The sequence below is a fragment of the Doryrhamphus excisus genome, linkage group LG2 (assembly GCF_037039965.1).
Source record: "Doryrhamphus excisus strain RoL-2023G ecotype Guam linkage group LG2, RoL_Dexc_Guam_v1.1, whole genome shotgun sequence".
Classification (NCBI taxonomy): domain Eukaryota; kingdom Metazoa; phylum Chordata; class Actinopteri; order Syngnathiformes; family Syngnathidae; genus Doryrhamphus; species Doryrhamphus excisus.
In genome coordinates this window covers 15,684,633-15,705,596 of record NC_136358.1, presented here as the reverse complement: position 1 = coordinate 15,705,596, position 20,964 = coordinate 15,684,633, and the positions used below count along the sequence as shown (strand labels likewise).

At 40.7% G+C, this 20,964-nt stretch overlaps 1 protein-coding gene across 4 annotated transcripts in view; it reads left to right on the top strand.

Moving 5' to 3' along the window:
* Nucleotides 1-7,225: 7,225 nt before the first annotated feature.
* The window catches only part of cald1a (caldesmon 1a), a 50,508-nt gene continuing 36,769 nt past the window's right edge, over nt 7,226-20,964 (top strand). For 3 of the 4 annotated variants that reach the window (XR_009130365.2, XM_058078057.2, XM_058078056.2), the window contains exon 1: nt 7,226-7,342. Coding sequence is in view for 3 of the 4 variants with exons in the window: in XM_058078057.2 (XP_057934040.2) it covers nt 7,322-7,342 (21 nt within the window). In the remaining variant the exon portion in view is untranslated. The remainder of the gene's footprint in view (nt 7,343-20,964) is intronic. The other variant, XM_058078058.2, reaches the window with a different exon arrangement.

Below are 20,964 nucleotides of genomic sequence, written 5' to 3'. Positions count from 1 at the left end.
TAAGTGCTGGCAATTCTGTTGATGTATTTTACTACCAGATAGCAAAAAATTGCATGTCATCCTCCCCACAAATGACTTACTCTTTATAATGACTAATATAATAAATAACTTCATTCTTTAAAAAAATATAATCACATCTGTGCAGCACCCTCATCAGAAGAACTTGAATGGGTAATGAGGCATTCTTCATTTCAGCATAATTATTCTAGGGGAGTCATATTTTTGTATTTTTTTTTTGTTCAAGTGGTTTTGTCATCACCAACAGCTGAACATAATTTGGTTGATGTTGCTCGATGTTAATTGTCTGTCAATAATGAACACAAATAGGTCAAGTCTTCTCATTTGACTCATTTGTTGTGCATCACAGCTTAGAATATTTTATGGATTTCCATTGCTGTTGGATCATTTACTTGGAAAAAAAAATCATGTGCAAAAGGCGGGTGTGTTCCCGTCATGAGGGTCGATGTATTGTGTTGTGACCTTCTATAAAAAGATCCTCCCACTTGAAGTGCACACATGTTGGGTTTGCGTCTCGCTGTGTCTGAGCTAATAAGGCCACAGGGAGGGGAAGGAGTACATGTCACCAACTGCAATCCCTGTCTTAATGTCACCATACTGCAACGTTATTGTCTCCCAAGCCTCAACTACAAGTGCTCCTCTTCAAGACTTCTGAAAGCCTCAAGGAAGATATCAAATTCATTTTTTTCCACCTCTATAGATTTGGTCATATGTGACTTGTCAAGGGCCATTTTCAGCAGGAAGTCACCACAATGACAATAATTGCTGTGACATGGTGACGGAGGATGGCTATATAAACTCATTTTCAGACATGTTGAATAGTGCATGGATAAATATGTGATGTTGATTAATGTCATTTCTTATGGTGGAACCTTGGTTTGTGTACATACCTGTTAGCGTCTTTTTTTCGTCAAATATTTACGCCAAAATTTTGCAGCGGTTTACAGTTAGCGTATAATACGACACGTGTCTTTTGCCTTATTAGTACACTGTGTGAGGTCAACCAAGCTTGCTAATACAGCAGAACCTTGGTTAGCATCATTCATTTGTTCCAGGAGGTCCGACTGTAACCAAAACAGTCATTAACCAAATACCTTTTTCGCATAAGAAATAATATAAAAGCGTACAATACAACACGTCTTTTGCTTTATTAGTACACTGTGTGAGGGCAGCTGTGCTCTTAACGTATTTTTATCGTATTTTTTTGTTAGCAACCAGTTAGCTTGCAATCAATTTTTTGCGTAAGAAATAATGTAAAAGCGTACAATACAACACATTTTGTTAGGCCAGCTGTGCTCTTAACGTATTTTTATCCTTGTTAGCAGCCATTTAGCTTGCTAATAGCACAGAACCTTGGTTAGCATCATTCATTTGTTCCAGGAGGTCCGACTAACCGAAACAGTCATTAACCAAATACATTTTTCGTATAAGAAGTAATGTAAAAGCGTACAATACGACCCATGTATTTTGCCTTATTAGTACACTGTGTGAGGCCAACAGGGCTCTTAAAGTATTTTTAATCTTGTTAGCAGCCAGTTAGCTTGCTAATAGAGCGGAACCTTGGTTAGCATCAGTCATTTGTTCCAGGAGATTCGACTGTAACTGAAACAGTCATAAACCAAATCAATTTTTTGCATAAAAAATAATGTAAAAGTGTACAATACAACACATGTCTTTTGCCGTATTAGTACACTATGTGAGGTATGTTTTAAAGTATTTTTATCCTTGTTAGCAGTCAGTTAACTTGCTCATAGAGCGGAACCTTGGTTGGCATCATTAATTATATGTTCATCATTTCTTCTGGCAAAAACTACTTGGGTTAGAGTATGCTTCGGTTTGAGTCAGACCTTCTGGAATGGATTGAAGACTGTAACCAAGGTTCCACTGTCACTCCATCTTGATGAGGGTCAGCTAAAATATCTCCCAGAGGACTCCTAGGCAGCAGAAGATTCAGGCTAGGGTTTGGGTCAGCATACTGGAGACAAGCATCGCCTCGGGACTCCAGTACAATTACATCCTGATAATCAGTGCCGCCTTGGCCCGACGTCTCCTTCAATCAATGCATGTTAAATTAGAGCCGCTCAGACCCGTTTTATGGGTCGAACGGGTATTGAAAGTGGAGCACGTGTACGATCAATGCTCTCAGGCACTCATAATAACACATTAAGGAGGAACACAGGCATTGTAGTGCTGTGATTCTATACTTTCACCCGTTTTGGGAGCAGTCCATCTTGATTTCGCATACTGTCAACAAGAAGGACCTGTCAGAGACGACGAGATTGTCCGTCAGGCTTATGCATTTCATCTTTTTATAATGTTGCTGTTATTGATTGCACTTGGGGAACGATTCCCTTGCTCTGCGTGTTTGTCCCCCAGCTTGACAGCAGCCAAGAAAAATGGATCTTGATTTTGTTCTGAGTGCGATCTGCGTTGTTTCTTTTGTCTCTCGCTTCGGCTTATGAGGATCTACTCATCTGTGTGATGATTATACGTTTTTAAGGCTCAGCGTAACCTGTGACATGCTAACACTATACTATAAAATATATTGTTTATTATTATTGAACCTATTTAATCACGATTAATCACATTTTCCTATAGTTAACTCGTAATTAATCACATTTAATCAGAAATAGAGATACATTTTTATTAATAATAAGTGTACCTTTGAAAGATCATTTTCAAGTTTTTAATACACCTATAATTCATTCATTCATTCATTTTCTACCGCTTATCCTCATGAGGGTTGCGGGGGTGCTGGAGCCTATCCCAGCTGTCTTCGGGCGACAGGCGAGGTACACCCTAGTCTGGTCGCCAGCCAATCTACACCTATAATATGTTTGCTTTATGCAAATATGATGTAAATATATTAAACATTAAACATGTGCCCTGTGATTGGCTGGCAACCAGTCCAGGGTGTACCCCGCCTCTCGCCCGAAGACAGCTGGGATAGGCTCCAGCACCCCCAGGACCCTCGTGAGGAAAAGCGGTAGAAAATGAATGAATGAATGAATAAACAGCTCAATAAAAAAACAACACAATGTCCATTAAGTAGACATTGGTAAGGTAAACTGTCCATCACTCAAATATCATTTGAGTCAAAATGTAATTGTGCCTAACATTACAAATAAAGGTTAGCAAAAACACCCAACAAATAAGTTGAATAAAGCTAAACAGGGTGTTATAAATATAAATGATCATTAAAAATACCTTTACTCCAGTACCTTCTCTCCTCTCCCTGGTATTTGAAAGTCGACGTAGTCCGTGACAACTCAACTCACAAAAGTCCGAAGAACTTTGGTCTTCTAGAGAGAGAATCTTCCAAGACTTAGAAGCTAAACTTACCATTCAAAATTATTTTTTCCTTCTTCCATTTCTGCTCAACATTTGTTCCGGCTTGTTGGATCAAGGGTCAAACAGAATATGTGCATGTTAATTGTGCGTAAAAAAAAAAAAATTAAATACCTCATAGCAACACCAGTGTTGTCTGTGTTGATCTCGCTGTCACATTGTACTCGGCAAAAATATGACGTGAACTTTCATTGTTCACCAAAAAAACATGCTAACCAAGGCGGCGGATGCTAATCGAGGTTCTACCGTACATGCATTCACAATGGTCTTATTGATGATGAGTTGTTTAATTATGTTGCTGTAGCAGTTTTGACAGCGCTAATAACCAACGCACTGCTACTTGACCCTCTTGCAGCGTTTATTTGGCACATGAGAGCTCAGCCAGTTTAAAGAGCTGATAACAAAACGTCAGCAACTTGTGCAGCTGTGTGTGTGTGTGTGTGTGTGTGTGTCACTACTTCCCCAGCCAGCAGGTCTGGCAATAGGCGCTGACACACTGCCTTCTGCTTGGGATAAATAGTCCCTTACAGCAGCTTTAATCCAAAGGGATTCTTGCTAGAAATTAGCTGCTGTGTTGTGACAGTTCCATGCTGTGAGGAAGAAAAAAAAAAATATATATATATATATATATATATTTCACTACCCGGGCTGAGATGCTTGCTTCGGGGGCATTATTTGTTCTTATCCAAATAAGTTAACTGTGCTGGTTGCATCCCTGCTGGCTGTCACTGTGGGGTAATCTAGTATGCATCCACTGGTACTGAGAGTCTAATGGATGGTTTTTTTGTGCTTTGAAACCCAAGTGCGGAAGCTTGTGTGTTGAATAAAGACGTCTCAACCAGAAAGTTAACACACTGAATTGACATAGAAAGCTGTACACACAAGGAGTTGCAAAAGATACAATTCATATTCATACATAAATTCTTTTCCACAAAATGTACTGTGATTTTTTTTCTTGCTCAACTTTTTGCTCCAAAAACTGGACTTCTAGGATGGTAGTATTGTATGAGAAAATACTTTGTCTTTGTAATGGAAATGAATACTTTATAGCAAGCAAACCCGCACCTTTACCTGGGAGCTCTGCTCGTCTTTGAACATCAAACCCTCGTCTTAATCCTCCTTGGCGAAAAGATAAGATTTATTTGCGATTCTAAGCGCACCCGAAAGTGAAATGATTATCTCCAATCTCGAAAGGGAATTGCTGAGATTTCTATTAAAATCCACGGGTGGTGTCAGGTTGTGTTCACACACGCTGATCCGCTCTAATCCAAAAAGCGATGAAAAATATTTGTCTGTTCACACGCAGCAGCATGGATATTTGCAAAGGAACATGACAACAATCGGAGAACTAAAGGATGGCATACCTATTGTCTGATGCAGAATTAGAAGTCCAGACTGGCCCAACAAGTAAATTGCATCAATGAAATGTGTCATTGTACCTCCTCTCCACTGGGGGACGCTCTAATGTGGGAGATCTGAGTATAATAATCATGCACGCAAGTGACGCCAATTCACTCCTGTCACTCACAGGCCATTTGATATCTGTGTCATAACAGTATATGTATGTGTTTTATGCTTTTCTCTGCTTTGGAAAATGCATTGCAATTGCCTAATATTACAAAGTATTACAAAAAAAACAATGAGAATGTAAGCTGAGTGGCAGTATTTGTGTATAGGATGTGCATTTGCCAACTCGGCCTTCAGTGAGGACTTAACAGACGACGCCATCACATCACAATTTAAGGCTCAGCGTAACCTGTGACATGCTAACAGCACTGCCCTGCGTTTTTAAGCAAAATATACTTCGCTCTTGTTTACTACTAGAGAACTAATATGAGTTGTGCTGATTAAAAAAATATTAGGTTCTATAAAATATACTGTTTATTGTGGTATTATTAGGGCTGTCAATCTATGAACATATATAATCACAATTAATCACATTTTAGAAATACGTTTTTATTAATAATAAGTGTACCTTTGAAAGAAGTTTTTAATAATTGATTATTATTGAGCGCAGGCCTCACAGCTAGGAGACCCGAGTTCAATTCCACCCTCGGCCATCTCTGTGTGGAGTTTGCATGTTCTCCCCGTGCATGCATGGGTTTTCTCCGGCTACTCCGGATTCCTCCCACATTCCAAAAACATGCTAGGTTAATTGGCAACTCAAAATTGTCCGTAGGTATGAATATGAGTGTGAATGGTTGTTTGTCTATATGTGCCCTGTGATTGGCTGGCCACCAGTCCAGGTTGTACCTCGCCTCTTGCCCGAAGACAGCTGGGATAGGCTCCAGCACCCCTGCAGCCCTAGTGAGGATAAGCGGTAGAAAATGAATGAATGAACATACTAGAATCTAAGTGGTCAAAATCAAAGTCAGTATTTCTAATAGAATTTAGGCCAGCAGAGAAGGCTTTGCTGGCCCTGACGGTACACCACTTCTATGTACTTCTGCCAAATGGACAAAGAAGGCATATAACTCATGTTCACGTTGCTCTCCACCAGGGGATGTCCAAGCATCACCCTTCATCAATCCATTTATTGTCCTTGTAGAGGAACTGAGCATCATAATACAGGAAGTACTTCTGGGGGCATATTGTATCAGTCAAAACAATTTTGCATCATCTTGTGGTGTTGCAGGACTTCTCCCTCTTCATGTTGAACAAATGACCTTGCTCTGATTGGACACAGATGCATTGTCTGATATCAAACATTGCACAATATTTTATTTGCCGCAGATCATCTTCTCAAGTAGAAATCATTTCAAAGGTGGACAGCGGGGTCATATTTGTGTGTGTGTTGCTGAAACAAGCGACAATTGAACCATAAGCTACTAATATTGTCAACCAAATGGCTCCAATGGCCTCTCGTATATCAAAAAGCTGTAGAGATGGAGGTAATATGGCGCTGCCGTGATTAAGAGGAGGCTGAGGTGTCACTATTCCGTTTAACATCTCTGATGGGAAGTGCTCACATGATAACCTCCGGGATGGGACGGCACTTTCTAAGATTACAAGGCATTCCGCATATGCACAACATGTAAACATCTGTTTTGAATCATAATTTTTGTCATCAGAATCTGAGCATTTCCAAAAGGCAGGATAGGGATACAAACTGAGGATGTGGGAAAAAATTCCATATTGTGTGCAGACCGACATCAGGCAAAGCAGCCAAGAGCCATCACGTTCCTCCTTGGTGTGTATCCAGACACATATCCATGGAGTTTAGGCTTACTTTGTTGGCACAAATCATGACGGCCATTTGTTTTCCATCACTAAGTCATTTCAATGTAATGAGGCAAGGCTTGCATGTACACACCTGAGCTTATGATTAGAGTAGGAAAAAAAAGGTTTATATTAACTTGTTTAAGCTTTAGAATCATTCCTGGCAGTCACATTGGGCAATTTGGCATCGGTTGGGGATGGCAGCTTTATCTTGAAAGTCATCATTTTACAAAGGAATGTCTTTGTTTCTCTTCCTTGTCGTGCACGCTGGCTTATAGCACACACACACACACACACGATCAACATGCTGCATTCATTTTTTTGCCCCTCTTTATCTCGGGAAGACACATGCAGCATATGGTGCTCATTTGTGCACCAGTGGCTTAATGCGCTTAAATTCGAGGCTTTGTTCAGTGCTGCATTGTTTTGTTTTGTTTTTTTTTTAATGGAAAGACAAAGCTTTTAATTCACGGAGGGAGGAAATTAAGAAAGTACAGTGCTTCCAGTGTGGCACTTTTTAATCTAAATATTCTCTTCCGCAGAAAGTTTTGCAACAGTTTGAATGAAACAATGTGTTGTTGTTTTTTTTGCAGGAGAGCGATGCGAGAATGGACCAATCAGGTTCGAGTGGGCGGGGCTTGCATTGGATCGGTCCTACTTGGAGCAGAGGAGCGTCATCAGACTGGCTGTTTCTTCTTCTTCTTCTTCTTCTCCTCACACATCGAGCAAGCAGACTATGTCCCGTTACGATCCACAGGTAAGAAACTGTGCAGTCTTATAACTTATTGTAGCGTTTAAATGCTGCATTTAACACTTTCTTTTTTAACAAAGAATGCGGATTTTTCTAGGAGTTGCCCGATCGCCGCTCCCTCCTTTGTGAGATCTCCTAACTTTTCACAGACAAAACGTCACAGAGGTTTTAAACACAGTATACAAAAAAATATATATATCTACATAATCCGCCGAAATAAAGTTATAAAGAGACTAAAAGAGCCATAAAAAACTTTTTACAAATAAAATCTCCATGTTTAAAGGATGTCCAGCACATTTCAAAGTAAAAGCAATCTTTATGATGTCAAACATCCACCCTTTCCCTACTCATTTATGTGAACTTGCGTTGGCCTGCAAGTCTTTTGATGGCTAGTAATATGTGTGAAATGTATGCATGCATGCATGCATGGAAGGAGGGAGGGATCAGTACTTTGTGTGTCTGTGCTTTTGAGGCCACAGGCGGAACCAAGAAAAATAATTCAAAATGAAACTGATGAGGAGGAGTTGGGAATGCAATTTTTATTTCATGATGTAACCCCCAAATTCTCGAGTCCACAATGTTTAGTACCCAAGCGATGACAAATGCAGGGGTCTCCAACAGGTAGCTCGTGTGCTACAGAGAGCTCCAACTGATTTGGAGTAGCCCACATGTGCATAAACTGAAAGTTAACAAAAAATGACCACCAAGTGACTGCACCCTTTTGAGTGGAATGTTTTGTCATTAAAGCACAATGATACGACGTTGTGAGATAAAACACTAGTGGCTTTAATAATAATGCTTTGATGGAGGGGTGTGTGTCTTTTATAGCGAAGATTAGAGTGAAATTACAGCACATCAAACAGTATTGATGGTCATTCTTACGGATATTTTGACACATATGGGGAGGTGTGTATTCAAGAAGCAGCAATAGCAGTCCGTAAAATATAAACAATCTAAACAAAGCATAAGTTAGTATACAAGTATGAAGTCAGTAAGCATTATAGGTCAAATATTCATTCATTCATTTTGTACCGCTTATCCTCATGAGGGTTGCGATGGGTGCTGGAGCCTATCCCAGCTGTCCTTGGGCGAGAGGCGGGGTACACCCTGAACTGGTCGCCAGCCAATCACAGGGCACATATAGACAAACAACCATTCACACTCACATTCATACCTATGGACAATTTGCAGTCGCCAATTAACCTAGCATGTTTTTGGAATGTGGGAGGAAACCGGAATACCCGGAGAAAACCCACGCATGCACGGGAAGAACATACAAACTCCACACAGAGATGGCCAAGTGTGGAATTGAACTCCGGTCTCCTAGCTGTGAGGCCTGTGTGCTAACCACTAGCAGCCTCGGTCAAATATACCTACATAAATAAGTACAGTCATGTGTCATTTCATTTTGTGTACCTGCATTACTGACATAGAAAAGTCTGTTTTTGCATGATTAAAAGGTTAATAAGGTGTTTGTTTTGCTAATCTGATGCAGAGATTGTCCCCAAAGCAGTTGCTTTCCACGGGTGGTATGGATAATACACGTGGTATTGTGTTCACGGTTCCAACATTAAGCATTTCAAGCATAAAAATGTCAAACTAAAATACAAATACAAGGCAGAAGAAGCCTGCTAATTGTGAATGTAGTATTCTACATTGGCCACTAGGTGTCAGTAATTGTTTGGCGAGACATGCACCAGAGATAATCACCAGAACAGGCATTTATTGCAGGTTTTAATTAGTATGTCACCACAGTCCTAATAATAACATAATCATAATAACAACACGGCCTACTGTGGGTCCACAACATGTCCGTCGTCCTGCCACTTAGGGCCCCTAAGAAACATGTTAACTTTTTTATTTAAGAGTTTTATTTTTATCTTAAATGGTTTATTTACTCTTTTATTAAGTCAAACTGCACTGCATCACAACAAGTGTCTACCCCATTCTAGCAGGGACTTGAGCGCACCTTCCTACATTCCAACACTTTCCATCACCAACCAGGTGCTCAAGTAAGAATGCTAGTAAAAGTTTGGGCAACCCTGTAAGTGAGAAAGTGGAACATGTAGCAGTTGGGTTGTATAATTGGCGCAGTGTGATGTGGGCGCAGGCAAAATGTGGAGGTAATTGCACAGGGTGATAACAGGGCTTTGGCTGCGTGTGCACGGCGAGCCAGGGCCGGGCAGGCAGGATGTAGGGAACATTGCCATGCATTTCCGGAGTCTGGATTGTGTGGTTGAAGGCCTCTCCTTACTGTACTGTACGTTCCCTCCCTTTTTCCCTTCTCTGTGTGATTAAAGCTACAAAATGGCCGGATCAGGTGACCCCTTCTTCATCATCATCAACATGCATCCACACGTGCGCTCTTAAAAGTTTGATACTAGAGCCCCTTTAATCCACGAGCGTATCGAGTTCCATGAAGGAATCCACCATTTCTTACCACCGCTGAGCAATGACTGCCAACTGCAACTAAATAGAAGGAACATTTTTTTTATTGTACAATATGTTTTTCCAAGCATGCATTGTGTCCTCACAGCAGGTACCAGGCCGATTACCCTGCTTTCTTCCTATAATGCTGCACCGAAACTATGTTAGCTATGTTTCCTTTGTATCTGACTTCTGACCTGTTTGGTGTGCACATTGTTTGCCTTAGACACACATGCAAAAATGGGCGACTAAAGTGAGTCTGATTGTGATTTGACAAGAAGCTTATGCCTCTGTGGTCCCCCCCACACCCGTTCTGTTCTTGCGAATTGGATAGCGTGTAATTTGAATGCTCTGCATCCACAACCACACGAGAGGAGCGAGAGAGTTGCACAGTCGGAAAAAGAAATCTTAACTCTTCGCTGGGTAACGAGTGGCGAAGGCTGAAGTGATCGTGCTGCTTAATTGCTGGGGAAGTCGTACCAGGGTATGAAACTTTAGATGTGTTGCTTTAAATCTATGGAAAACACACCATAAGAGCTTTGCGATCTTACAGTAATATGTTAATGAAAGTGAATACAATCAGGGCTCTACATTAAAAACTAAAATTACTTGCTCATGGGGAATCCTTAAGGTGACAACTACATGCCCCATGTAAAATGAAAAGACTGTCATAATGATATCATATATTAATATATGTATGCTGATAATAATTCATTCAATAATTCATCAGATAATACAGTAAACCTCGGATATATCGGACTTGGATATATCGGAAATTTGCTCACAACGGAGAGATAAAAAAGAACCAATTTTTCTGTAATGCATTTCCAATAAAAATTCATTGCATATATCAGATTTTTTATAACGGATTTCGCCTATTTCGAACAAAATCTCCAGTCCCGTTCCAATTTCCCTCGCATATATCGGATGGCCGCATCGTGGCCTTTGATCCATCTTTGATCCATGTTCACAGCCAAAGCTGAAGATTATAACATCTTTGTATGAATTACAGACATGTACATGAGCATGTACAACGAAATAAAAAAAAATTCTCAAATCTGTAGAAATGCCTTCTTGTTGCTATTAGCGAGGTTTAGAAACCAAACGATAAACGTAAGTGCAAACGATAATGACGTCACATGCTATTGAAATGTATGGGAACTTGCCATAATAACTTCCCTAATAGCAACAAGAAGGCATTTCTACAGATTTGAGATTTTTTTTTTTCGTTGTACATGCTTATGTACATGTCTGAAATTCACACAAAGATGTTATAATCTTCAGTTTTGGCTGTGAACATGGATCAAAGAAAGTTCCCCCATGGCATTGCACGTCCGTGTAATGAATGTGGCGGACATTTTCCGGTATACGCATATAACGGATTTCGCTTATATCGGACAAAACCAGTGGGAACAATTGAATCCGATATATCCGAGGTTTACTGTAGTACTGACGCATTGTATTTGGAGGAATGTCTGAAAAATTGTGTAGATGTATGTTAACACGGCATGCCATACTACCTTACACATCGTAGTCGTAGTAAGCAGTGATATTTATAAGTTGTGCATTACAATGAAACATTATTGAATAGACACATTTGTGTACTAGTAAAGTGTTTTTAATCCAGAAAAAAATGCTCAATGGTCAAACAATAATTTGTGAAGCAAAGGTGAGAAAAATACACAAGAGAAATGGAACCATTAGATTTTGTAGCTTGTGCAAAATCAGCACTTGGTATTGGTTCTAATCGGTGGTGTTTCATTGTGACCACTTCAAATTGTCACAGCAATGTGATTCACTCACCTGTGCCATTGTTTGATTTGCTAATAAAATACTTGTTTAGGAGGCACTGTTTCATCACTTTTTGGTGTTTTCCTTCAGAAGTTGTTGAAGAATTAGATTAATGTTGGCAGGGACGCCATGATAGATGTTTTTGTAGTCAAACCATTGCTGATTGGTTGATCGCGAACAAGAACGGGTGTGGGTAAAACACGGACTGTGGACTATGTACTGCGGACTAAATGAACAATTCTGATTGGTCGATTTCAAGATTTGCAAGGATTGGTTTGCAAATTACCACCGGAATTACGCAGTCCGTGCACTTGCCCGACGGGAATATCACTGATTGGATTTACTTGCCCAAATTTAGTTTTAACTTGCCCCAGGCCATCGGTACATCGTTATTGTCGAGCCCTGACAATTGTGTTCCTAAGTGTATATTTAGTATAAGCGCCATTGTTATCTAGGACTGCCTTAATCCTCTTGGGCATGGAATGCACCAGACAATTACCTCAATCGGGTTTGGGTCTGGAGGAGAGCTGCAAGGCCACCCCATCACCTTTTTAGCAAGACACTTGATCATCTTGGAGGTGTGCTGTGCCTGTACAAACTTCTGCAACTTTGCGTCACACCAATCATCACACAGACCGTCCTGCGCTTCAATTTCCCAGGACTTTTAGTCACACGCTTGCGAGATCAACCTTTCATTCATGTCGTTTTTCTGCCTTTAAAGTGCAGTCACTTCGAGCCAGATTGCCTAATGAGCGGCATGACACGTCGGCATTGGTAATTGGCACGTCGGCTCGCCATCTGCTTGCCGCCAGATGCCAAGCTCCGCCAGAAGTTTCAAAGCCATGAAAACAAGACATTTGTAATCCTGTTTTTTTAGTAGGTGATGATTTTAATCTCAGCAAGGCTTTTTTTTCATAAAAGGTAAAACACTCACATTTCAGGGTTGAATGATTGATCGAGCGAGAGTGAGGTCAGCGCTCCAATGCGGCGCTTCTGATGTCATCTCGCAATGATGCATGTTGGGAGAAGTGTACACTCTTCATACTGTTTTTCAGCCTTTTGGGCATCTTTTCATCTGATAAAACCAGCACAGGAAATGTCTCTGTTAGCTGATTGGCTTTGTGCTTTTCCTTTTGAGTCCTCCCAGCGGGACCTTAGACGTGCACGAGCATCCACTTTCTCTCCTCTATCACCCTCATATTTCTTATTTTCATGCTCCTTTGTTCATTTCTGTTCTCTAGCATCCCAAAACCAATCAAGCGCCTGTCAAATCAGTGCCTTAAGTGCCGTAGTTTGGAGCGATGTGGGGAATTAAGGGAGGAAAATCCACGGTGTGTGTGTGTGTGTGTGTGTGTGTGAAAAATAACTCTGAGTGTAAACACATGACCACTGAGGTCATGTGTTTACACAGTTAGCAAGGTTAACCACTCTGAGTCGCACAAGTTGGGGGGGGGGTTAGGGACAGACAGGCCAGTGTGTGGGTCACTAATAGGCTTGCTGGCTTTATGCTTGTGGCTTATGGAGCTTCTACATGAGCGTGAGCGACATGTTGGACGCTCGCCATAACGTGGGGGAGATTTGTCGGGCTTGTACGCAGCAAGGAGTGACATCATACACGTAAAAACAACCACCTTGTCCTTACTTGGGTATGCACTCTTCCTTGGAACTGAGTCATTTTGGCTTTGTTTAATCAACTTAAATGAATGAGACTTTATCGTCATGGATTACTACATGTAATCATATTTTTTTAAACATTGCTCGAGACTATGACTGCAATTAGGATGGTAAAGGGTCCTAAAGTAACTTTTGGTGTTGCTTTTTTTGGTCCGTTGCCCAGCCACATACATTCTTATGTCCTCAAAGACCAAAATATTCATGCCCTGCAAAAGTCTACTACAAAGACATCACGCCTTTAAACTGTGACCATATTGTTGCAAAGTTGTGATTCAAAAGAACACAGTCAGCCAGGGGGTATATTGATGGCATTCCTATTTATAGACGCAACACAAATCCGGAATGTGAGTCTTTGAAGATGGAAATGTCAGATTGGATAACTTTTTGACTTTTTATCCGTAAAGACTGACACAAGAAGGATCTTGACTAACATGAACAAGCTATCATGGCATCAAAAGTGACAGTATAGCTTCTCAAAAGAACATAGCATAGGAAGTGAATATGCTTGTACAGCAGTGTAGACTATCCATTGAACATGATAAAGGAAAAAAACACAAATTCCAACATATACTCTGGCTTTCAGAAACAAAAAATGAGTCGTTTGCCAGCCCAAACATACTTCCAAAGGTGTCTTGCTGAAGGTAAATCTCATCGAGCAACAAATTATGTTCAACTATTTAGACAATAATGGCTCATGTTCAGTTGCTAGTTACATGCCTAGATTATGCGATTGGAAATTCTGCAGTAGAGATGGGATTTTTGGCTCTTTGAGGGGAGCTGGATCTTGGTGAGCCGTTCCTTTCAAAGAGTCGTTCAAAAAAATGGCTCATTTGACTCATTTTTATATTAAGTTTTAAGAAGCCAGCCTGGCCTTAACTTGTTTTATCATGGAAATAATCACTGGGAGGAATTAATTTAGATATTCCACCAATATGAGTTTCAATTATTCTGAAATACTGATGGGGCGGCACGGCGATCGTGTGGTTAGCGCGCAGACTTCACAGCTAGGAGACCTGGGTTCAGTTCCACCCTCGGCCATCTCTGTGTGGAGTTTGCATGTTCTCCCCGTGCATGCGTGGGTTTTCTCCGGGTACTCTGGTTTCCTCCCACATTCCAAAAACATGCTAGGTTAATTGGCGACTCCAAATTGTCCATAGGTATGAATGTGAGTGTGAATGGTTGTTTGTCTATATGTGCCCTGTGATTGGCTGGCCACCAGTCCAGGGTGTGCCCTGCCTCTGGCCCGAAGACAGCTGGGATAGGCTCCAGCACCCCCGCAACCCTTGTGAGGATAAGCGGTTGAAAATGAATGAATGAATGAAATACTGATACTGAAAGTCTGATCTGGATTCATTGTAAATATTCCACAGGGTGGTGCTATAACACGTTGCGTTGACAGTGACTGTTACTCATTGTACAATTCCCGGCGGTACGGTTCCCAGCTGCGACTCGATTCCCATCGTTCATGGTAATGAGTCATTCAAACGAACAGATTCGTTCAAGAGCATCACAACACTATTCTGCAGATGTGCCAGGATATAATCTCATTTGTTGCGATTGATTTGCGACTGGTTGCCAAGATGCTTTGTTTTGATGTGAAGTCGTAAGTGAACCAGAAAAGCTAAAAAACGGCATTTGGCCATTCGAGATGCACTCTGAATGATGTATTTGTTGAATGACTGACTAATATTAAGTGATACTGATAAAATATGAACGGTATACACACTATATTGTGTGTTTCAGCCATGCAAGACATCAGCACAGTCTGGGTTCGGTGCCGAGCTGCCGTCAGGAGGTAATTGTTTTAAGAGAGCATTTATAGAGTGTAGTCTTTGGTGCCTCCTAATCAGAAGCATACTCAGCCCGGGATTTTACATACGAACCTCCGAGGATCGCTGAGGAATGTTTCAGGAGAGAACATGAGGCTGGCGGCGGAGACACTCCACTGTTGCCATTACTTTCCACTTCACGTGTCACTGCCCTGTTGAGACCAGGAGGGGGGTTGGTGAAAGTGATTAAGAGTGGAGATCAAAAGCAGAGTCATTCTTCCATCAACACCCCAAACAAATGGAGAGTCGGGAGAGCCTCAGGCCCTGTCCACATGGGAAAACTCAATTTTGGATTATTTTAAATGTTTTCTATTATGAAATGTGTCTGTAGTCATTAATAACAAGGAGCGATTCCTTGTGCGGAATGGATCTGAGCACTCAGAGTAGCCAAACTTTAGACATGGATGCCCTTAAATGGGTTTTGTATTTTTTGCAAAAGTTGCAAATCGTACCACTGTACCACTTTTTGGATGCAAGACTCAACAGTTTTTTAAGAAATTAGCCATCCTGGTACCCATCATCTCTCACCTATCATGGACCTTTACAGATTAGATCATGTTGCTTTCGTGGATTCATTTCAAGCATCTATTGGGTCATTTGTCATTTTGTCTCCCTGTGTTCTAACTTGGCAAGGGCGCAAGGAGCACAGAAATATGGCTTTAGAAAACCATTTTAATCAGACGGTGCAGCGTGCAAGGGGCTGAGGTTGGCATGGGAGATCTCTTTACCTCATCAGAGGCCTGCCAGTGGTGATTGGAAGAAACACTCAGTCAGGTTTTATTGAATAACCCTCGCCCTCCACCGGAGGGGCTTTACTGTAATAGAGCGGCTCTATAGCCTAGTGAGGTGACAGCCAAATGGTACTTATTAAACTAAGGGCTGATTCATACCAGGGCCAGCGCTGTAGTTTAACCTTGTTGGAGGCTGGCTTTAATGCGTCTGTTCAAGAGACAATACACAACATGAATAAATGAATCCAGTGATTATACTTAAAATCCTAAATATCCCAGTAATTATATTTTGAGCTGAATAATCGACATTACAATACAAAGATTATCTACATAGACCTTTAGATGCAATAAAGAAAGAATTATGGCCTTTAGAGGTTTTCACAAATGCAACACCCGACTATATACGTTCTCTGTGTCCTCATAGCTTATTTATACCCAGTGCTCACCTCTTGTACACAAACTAAGCATGACATCTTAATGGGGCGGCGGCAAGGATTAATTAGCCACCGCATTTAGACTAATGGCTCCTTCTCTTCGGATTAAATGTGGCACATGTCACGCAGGCTAACTTTTCATATCAGCTTCAAAAAAATATATAAAAATCCCAGTATCTGACCATCTTTGCCATAGGCGCATATCAGCTTGAAAAATATCCATTAGCATATTGTTGTTTTTGGACACAGCTTGTGTGAGGAGATTATTGAAGGTTCACTGGATGAGAAAAGCGTGCAGTGGTGGATGCGCATTACGGCTGTCCTCATTAAAAGTACCCTAAATAACTAATAACAATGGCTGTATTTGTTTCAAACTTGCTTTTTACATCACATATAAGAATTTATTTAATCCTAACCCTTCTCCGTGTCTCAACAGTTATTGTTTTTACATGTATTAGGAGAAGCTGTGTGATAATTACAAAAAAATTATGACAAAAAATACGGTATCAAAAGGTGGCCAGTATCCAAGCATCCCCCCCGCCCCGTGCCACTCTGTAGCAGCCCTGTGACAGCCACCTGGGAGACCACCTTGGAAAATAGGGCCCTATTTGTGTAGGTTAGACGTAATGACCAGCCATGCTGGCTGAAATGAAATAGCTGTCCGTCAAACTCTCAATATAAACACAAGCTGGGTGGCGGTTGGTGTAGTATGTGTTCAGGACATGTTGTAGAAGTAAATTGACGCAGGTGGAGGCCACGGTTTTGGACTTACGGTGCGTTCACACCTGTGGTTCGGGACTAAAATATAAAAATATTGCATCTGTAAAGAACATATAATGCATACATTATATGTATAGTCTGCTATAGTTATCAAGAGTGTTATCCCGATAAGTTTTTCACTTCCGATAAGAGTGGCTGTATTAAACTTATCCCTGTTTTGTGCTACCATTGTGCATGAGTTTTGCACTTCAGTTCCATAGCTGCTGGATGATCATGTTTGTACACGAACTGTACAAGCAGAGCATTATAACCGAAGAAAACATAATTTATAGAAGATGGCTGAAACCCCTGCTGGACAGATTCAAGCCTGTTAAGTTTATTCCTATTTTTGCTTTGTGAACCCAATCTCATTTCCAATTATGCAGCTAAAAAAAAAAAAAAACAGGCAGCGACAACCTCCGAAGCGCTCCTCTACTCAATTATTTACAATTTCATGGCTGTCGGAGATATGTGTTATTCCAATAAATTTAGGAATTAGCCGGCTTAAATATCGCACATATATTAACCTCTAAAGATGGATTTTTTTTTATCCTCAATTTAATGGTAAATACCATATCACGCTAATGGAATTTCAAATGGTGATGATTGGGGCAATCCATGGTGGTAATGTCTAAAATTAGCACTTACATTAGCAAACTGAGGAATGAAACGGTGGGACGTGACGGACTGAATTACAGTCGGTGACCTCTAGTCGTCCGACTGACAGGTTTGAATAGGAACCTGTCTCACTAGAAGGGATGTTGGTACCAAACCACAAGTGACAGTTAACCTGTACCTTTGCTCGCTATGAAAGATGCTATGGCGCTAATATAGTTTGTAAGATCTAACACAACCTGAATTCTTTTGTGTAAAAAAAAAAAGTGATCTGATTTGTCTGAGTTGCTGTCAACAAGGTGCAGGTAATTTTTTTTTTTTTTTGCTGACTGTTGCAGTTTTCAGCTTTTCTATTACATTCCTCCCTCCTCTAGTGTGTCGCTGCCATTTTTACTGGCCGGCTGGCGAGGAGCACACAAGTCCAATCGTACAGTTCAGTGTCATTCAAAGAATTCATCATTTCATTCAACATGTTTTTGGGCTGTTTGTATGAGATAGTGTCCAATGTTTTTACTAGATAAGTGTCTATTGTGCCAAATGAATGGGAATGGCATGCATCACGGGTCAAACCAAGGATGCAACTGTTGGCATTTATTTAATGACGTTATGCTGCTAGATTCCATTTTCATTGGAAAGGCCAAGTATAACAATGCTACTGCAAGCCACACAAAAATAAGGTTTTCTCCCCTATACTAATTATGGCAAATTCATTGGGAATTATTCATTGGGAAATATGGAAATTTCATTTTCCACATGTAGACAGACACAAAAAACATCTGAATTTAAATGTTAAATATGTGTGCTTTAATTGTGTATAGATGTATCATGTGTTTTCGTTGTATATATTAACAAATTATACCATATTTAATACAAATAACAATACTGATTTTTTTTAAATATAATATTAAATGCATAAAAAAATCCTGGTATTTGGTGACTTTTTTGTTTTAGTTTTTTTGATTGGTCATCTGAATTTAAATGTTAAATATGTGTGCTTTAACAGTGTATAGCTTAATAGTGTGTTTTTGTTGTATATATTATATATTATACCATATTTAATACAAATAACAATACTGAAAAATAATTTAAACATAATATGATATTAAATGCATAAAAAATCCTGGTATTTGGTCACTTTTTTGTTTTCAGTCTTTTGATTGGTCATTTGAATTTAATTAGTCATCTGAATTTAAATGTTAAATATGTGTGCTTTAACAGTGTATAGCTGTATAGTGTGTTTTTGTTGTATATATTACATATTATACCATTTATTCATTCATTCATTTTCTACCTGCTGGAGCCTATCCTGCTGGAGTCTTCGGGCGAGAGGCGGGGTACACCCTGGACTGGTCGTCAGCCAATCACAGGGCACATATAGACAAACAACCATTCACACTCACATTCATACCTATGGACAATTTGGAGTCGCCAATTAACCTAGCATGTTTTTGGAATGTGGGAGGAAACCGGAGTACCCGGAGAAAACCGGAGAGAACATGCAAATTCCACACAGAGATGGCCGAGGGTGGGATTGAACTCGGGTCTCCTAGCTGTGAGGTCTGCACGTTAACCAGTCGGCTGCCGTGCAGCTATATTATACCATGATATATTTATTACAAATAACAGTACTGATGTAAATAATTTAAACATAATATGATATTAAGCGCCTGTAGACCTCACAGCTAGGAGACCAGGGTTCAATTCACCCTCGGCCATTTCTGTGTGGAGTTTGCATGTTCTCCCCGTGCAAGTATGGGTTTTCTCTGGGTACTCCGGTTTCCTCCCACATTGCAAAAACATGCTAGGTTAATTGGCGACTCCAAATTGTCCATAGGTATGAATGTGAGTGTGAATGGTTGTTTGTCTATATGTGCCCTGTGATTGGCTGGCGACCAGTCCAGGGTGTACCCCGCCTCTCGCCCGAAGACAGCTGGGATAAGCTCCAGCACCCCCTGCGACCTTCGTGAGGAAAAAGCGGTAGAAAATGAATGAATAATATGATATTAATTGCATTAAAAAATCCTGGTATTTGGTCACTTTTTTGTTTTCAGTCTTTTGATTGACTGAAACAGCTTTGCAGTTATTATAGCACCAACTGTTGGCATTATGATTTCAACGTTAACGGAATTGGCCGGTGAAAATGTTATCTACTGTGGACGGTGGATCACTCAATCGTGTCGGAACTTCAACACTAATCTAAGCCCTCCTGAACTATAAACTTTTTAACTAGTGTGCTAGTATTTAGCTCAGCTGGGGCTTCTGCTAGCTGGTACATTGTTATTGCCTGTACTGGATGCCCCCCATTTTGCATCTTCATTGTTTTTGCTTTGCTTTTCCTGGGACTTATGTTACTTGTGTGTTGGATGCATTCCATCCCATCTTTGTTAGCTGTTTTCTTGTTCTCTGGTATTATTGTCCTGCCCGGGCGCATTCCTGTTTCCACCTCCCATGGTGAGTTTATGTCGCCCTAGCTGTGCCTCCTAGCCTCTTTGTTATTTTGGTACTTTGCCCGTTTTGTGTGCCGTTTCACTCTGCATGAGCTGATCTGTGAATAAAAGGCTTTATCGATTATACCAGCCACCATGTCTCTGCATCCCGGGGTTCTACGCATAACTGAATGTGACAATTCTCTTGGGAAACCCTCAGATCAAGTCCAAACATCGTTATGGGATCACTCACTATACATCCTCTGAGAGTAATAGACCCCTCTCGGTCTACCGCCACCCCGCCCTGGGTCCAAACCTGCCCCCTTAATCCCCTCCTATCTCTCTCCAGGAATGTAGCCCCTTATTTTGAAAAATACCTTGTCATGTAATACCCTTGAAAAGCCTTAAAAGAAAGGAGAGGGGGGGGGCATTCCATTATGTGCACCATGTGATTTAGAGGCGTGTGTTAAAACGAGATTGATGACATTTTGGAGACATTTAAACAAATATGTCTTCCGTGCAAATGACTTTTTTTTTCCCCCAGTTTTGTGGGTTTGCACTCAGCTGACATGTGTGCAATTGGTTCCCAGTGTGTGTGGCTCATTGCGTCATGCTTTGCAGCCTCATGTATGTTTCCATGTAAGGTATGATGGAACCATGTTCTCTCTCTGTGTGGTTTCACTGGGATACATAAATCATCCAGCTGTTTGCATCCTTTTTTTTTTTTACCCCCTTTTTATTGGATTTCACAAGAACTACGTCACATTCTTGGTCGGTTATGACAAAACCGCTTTTTCAGCCTGCCTTCACAATTGTGGTTTCGGTACCAAACATGTTAAAAAAGATACTTGTTGTGTATTTTGGTGCGGTGCTCTTTTTTTATTTTTGTCATGGGACCAAAGGCTGTGCAGTAAAGAACGCATGCATAAGCTTTTGTGATTA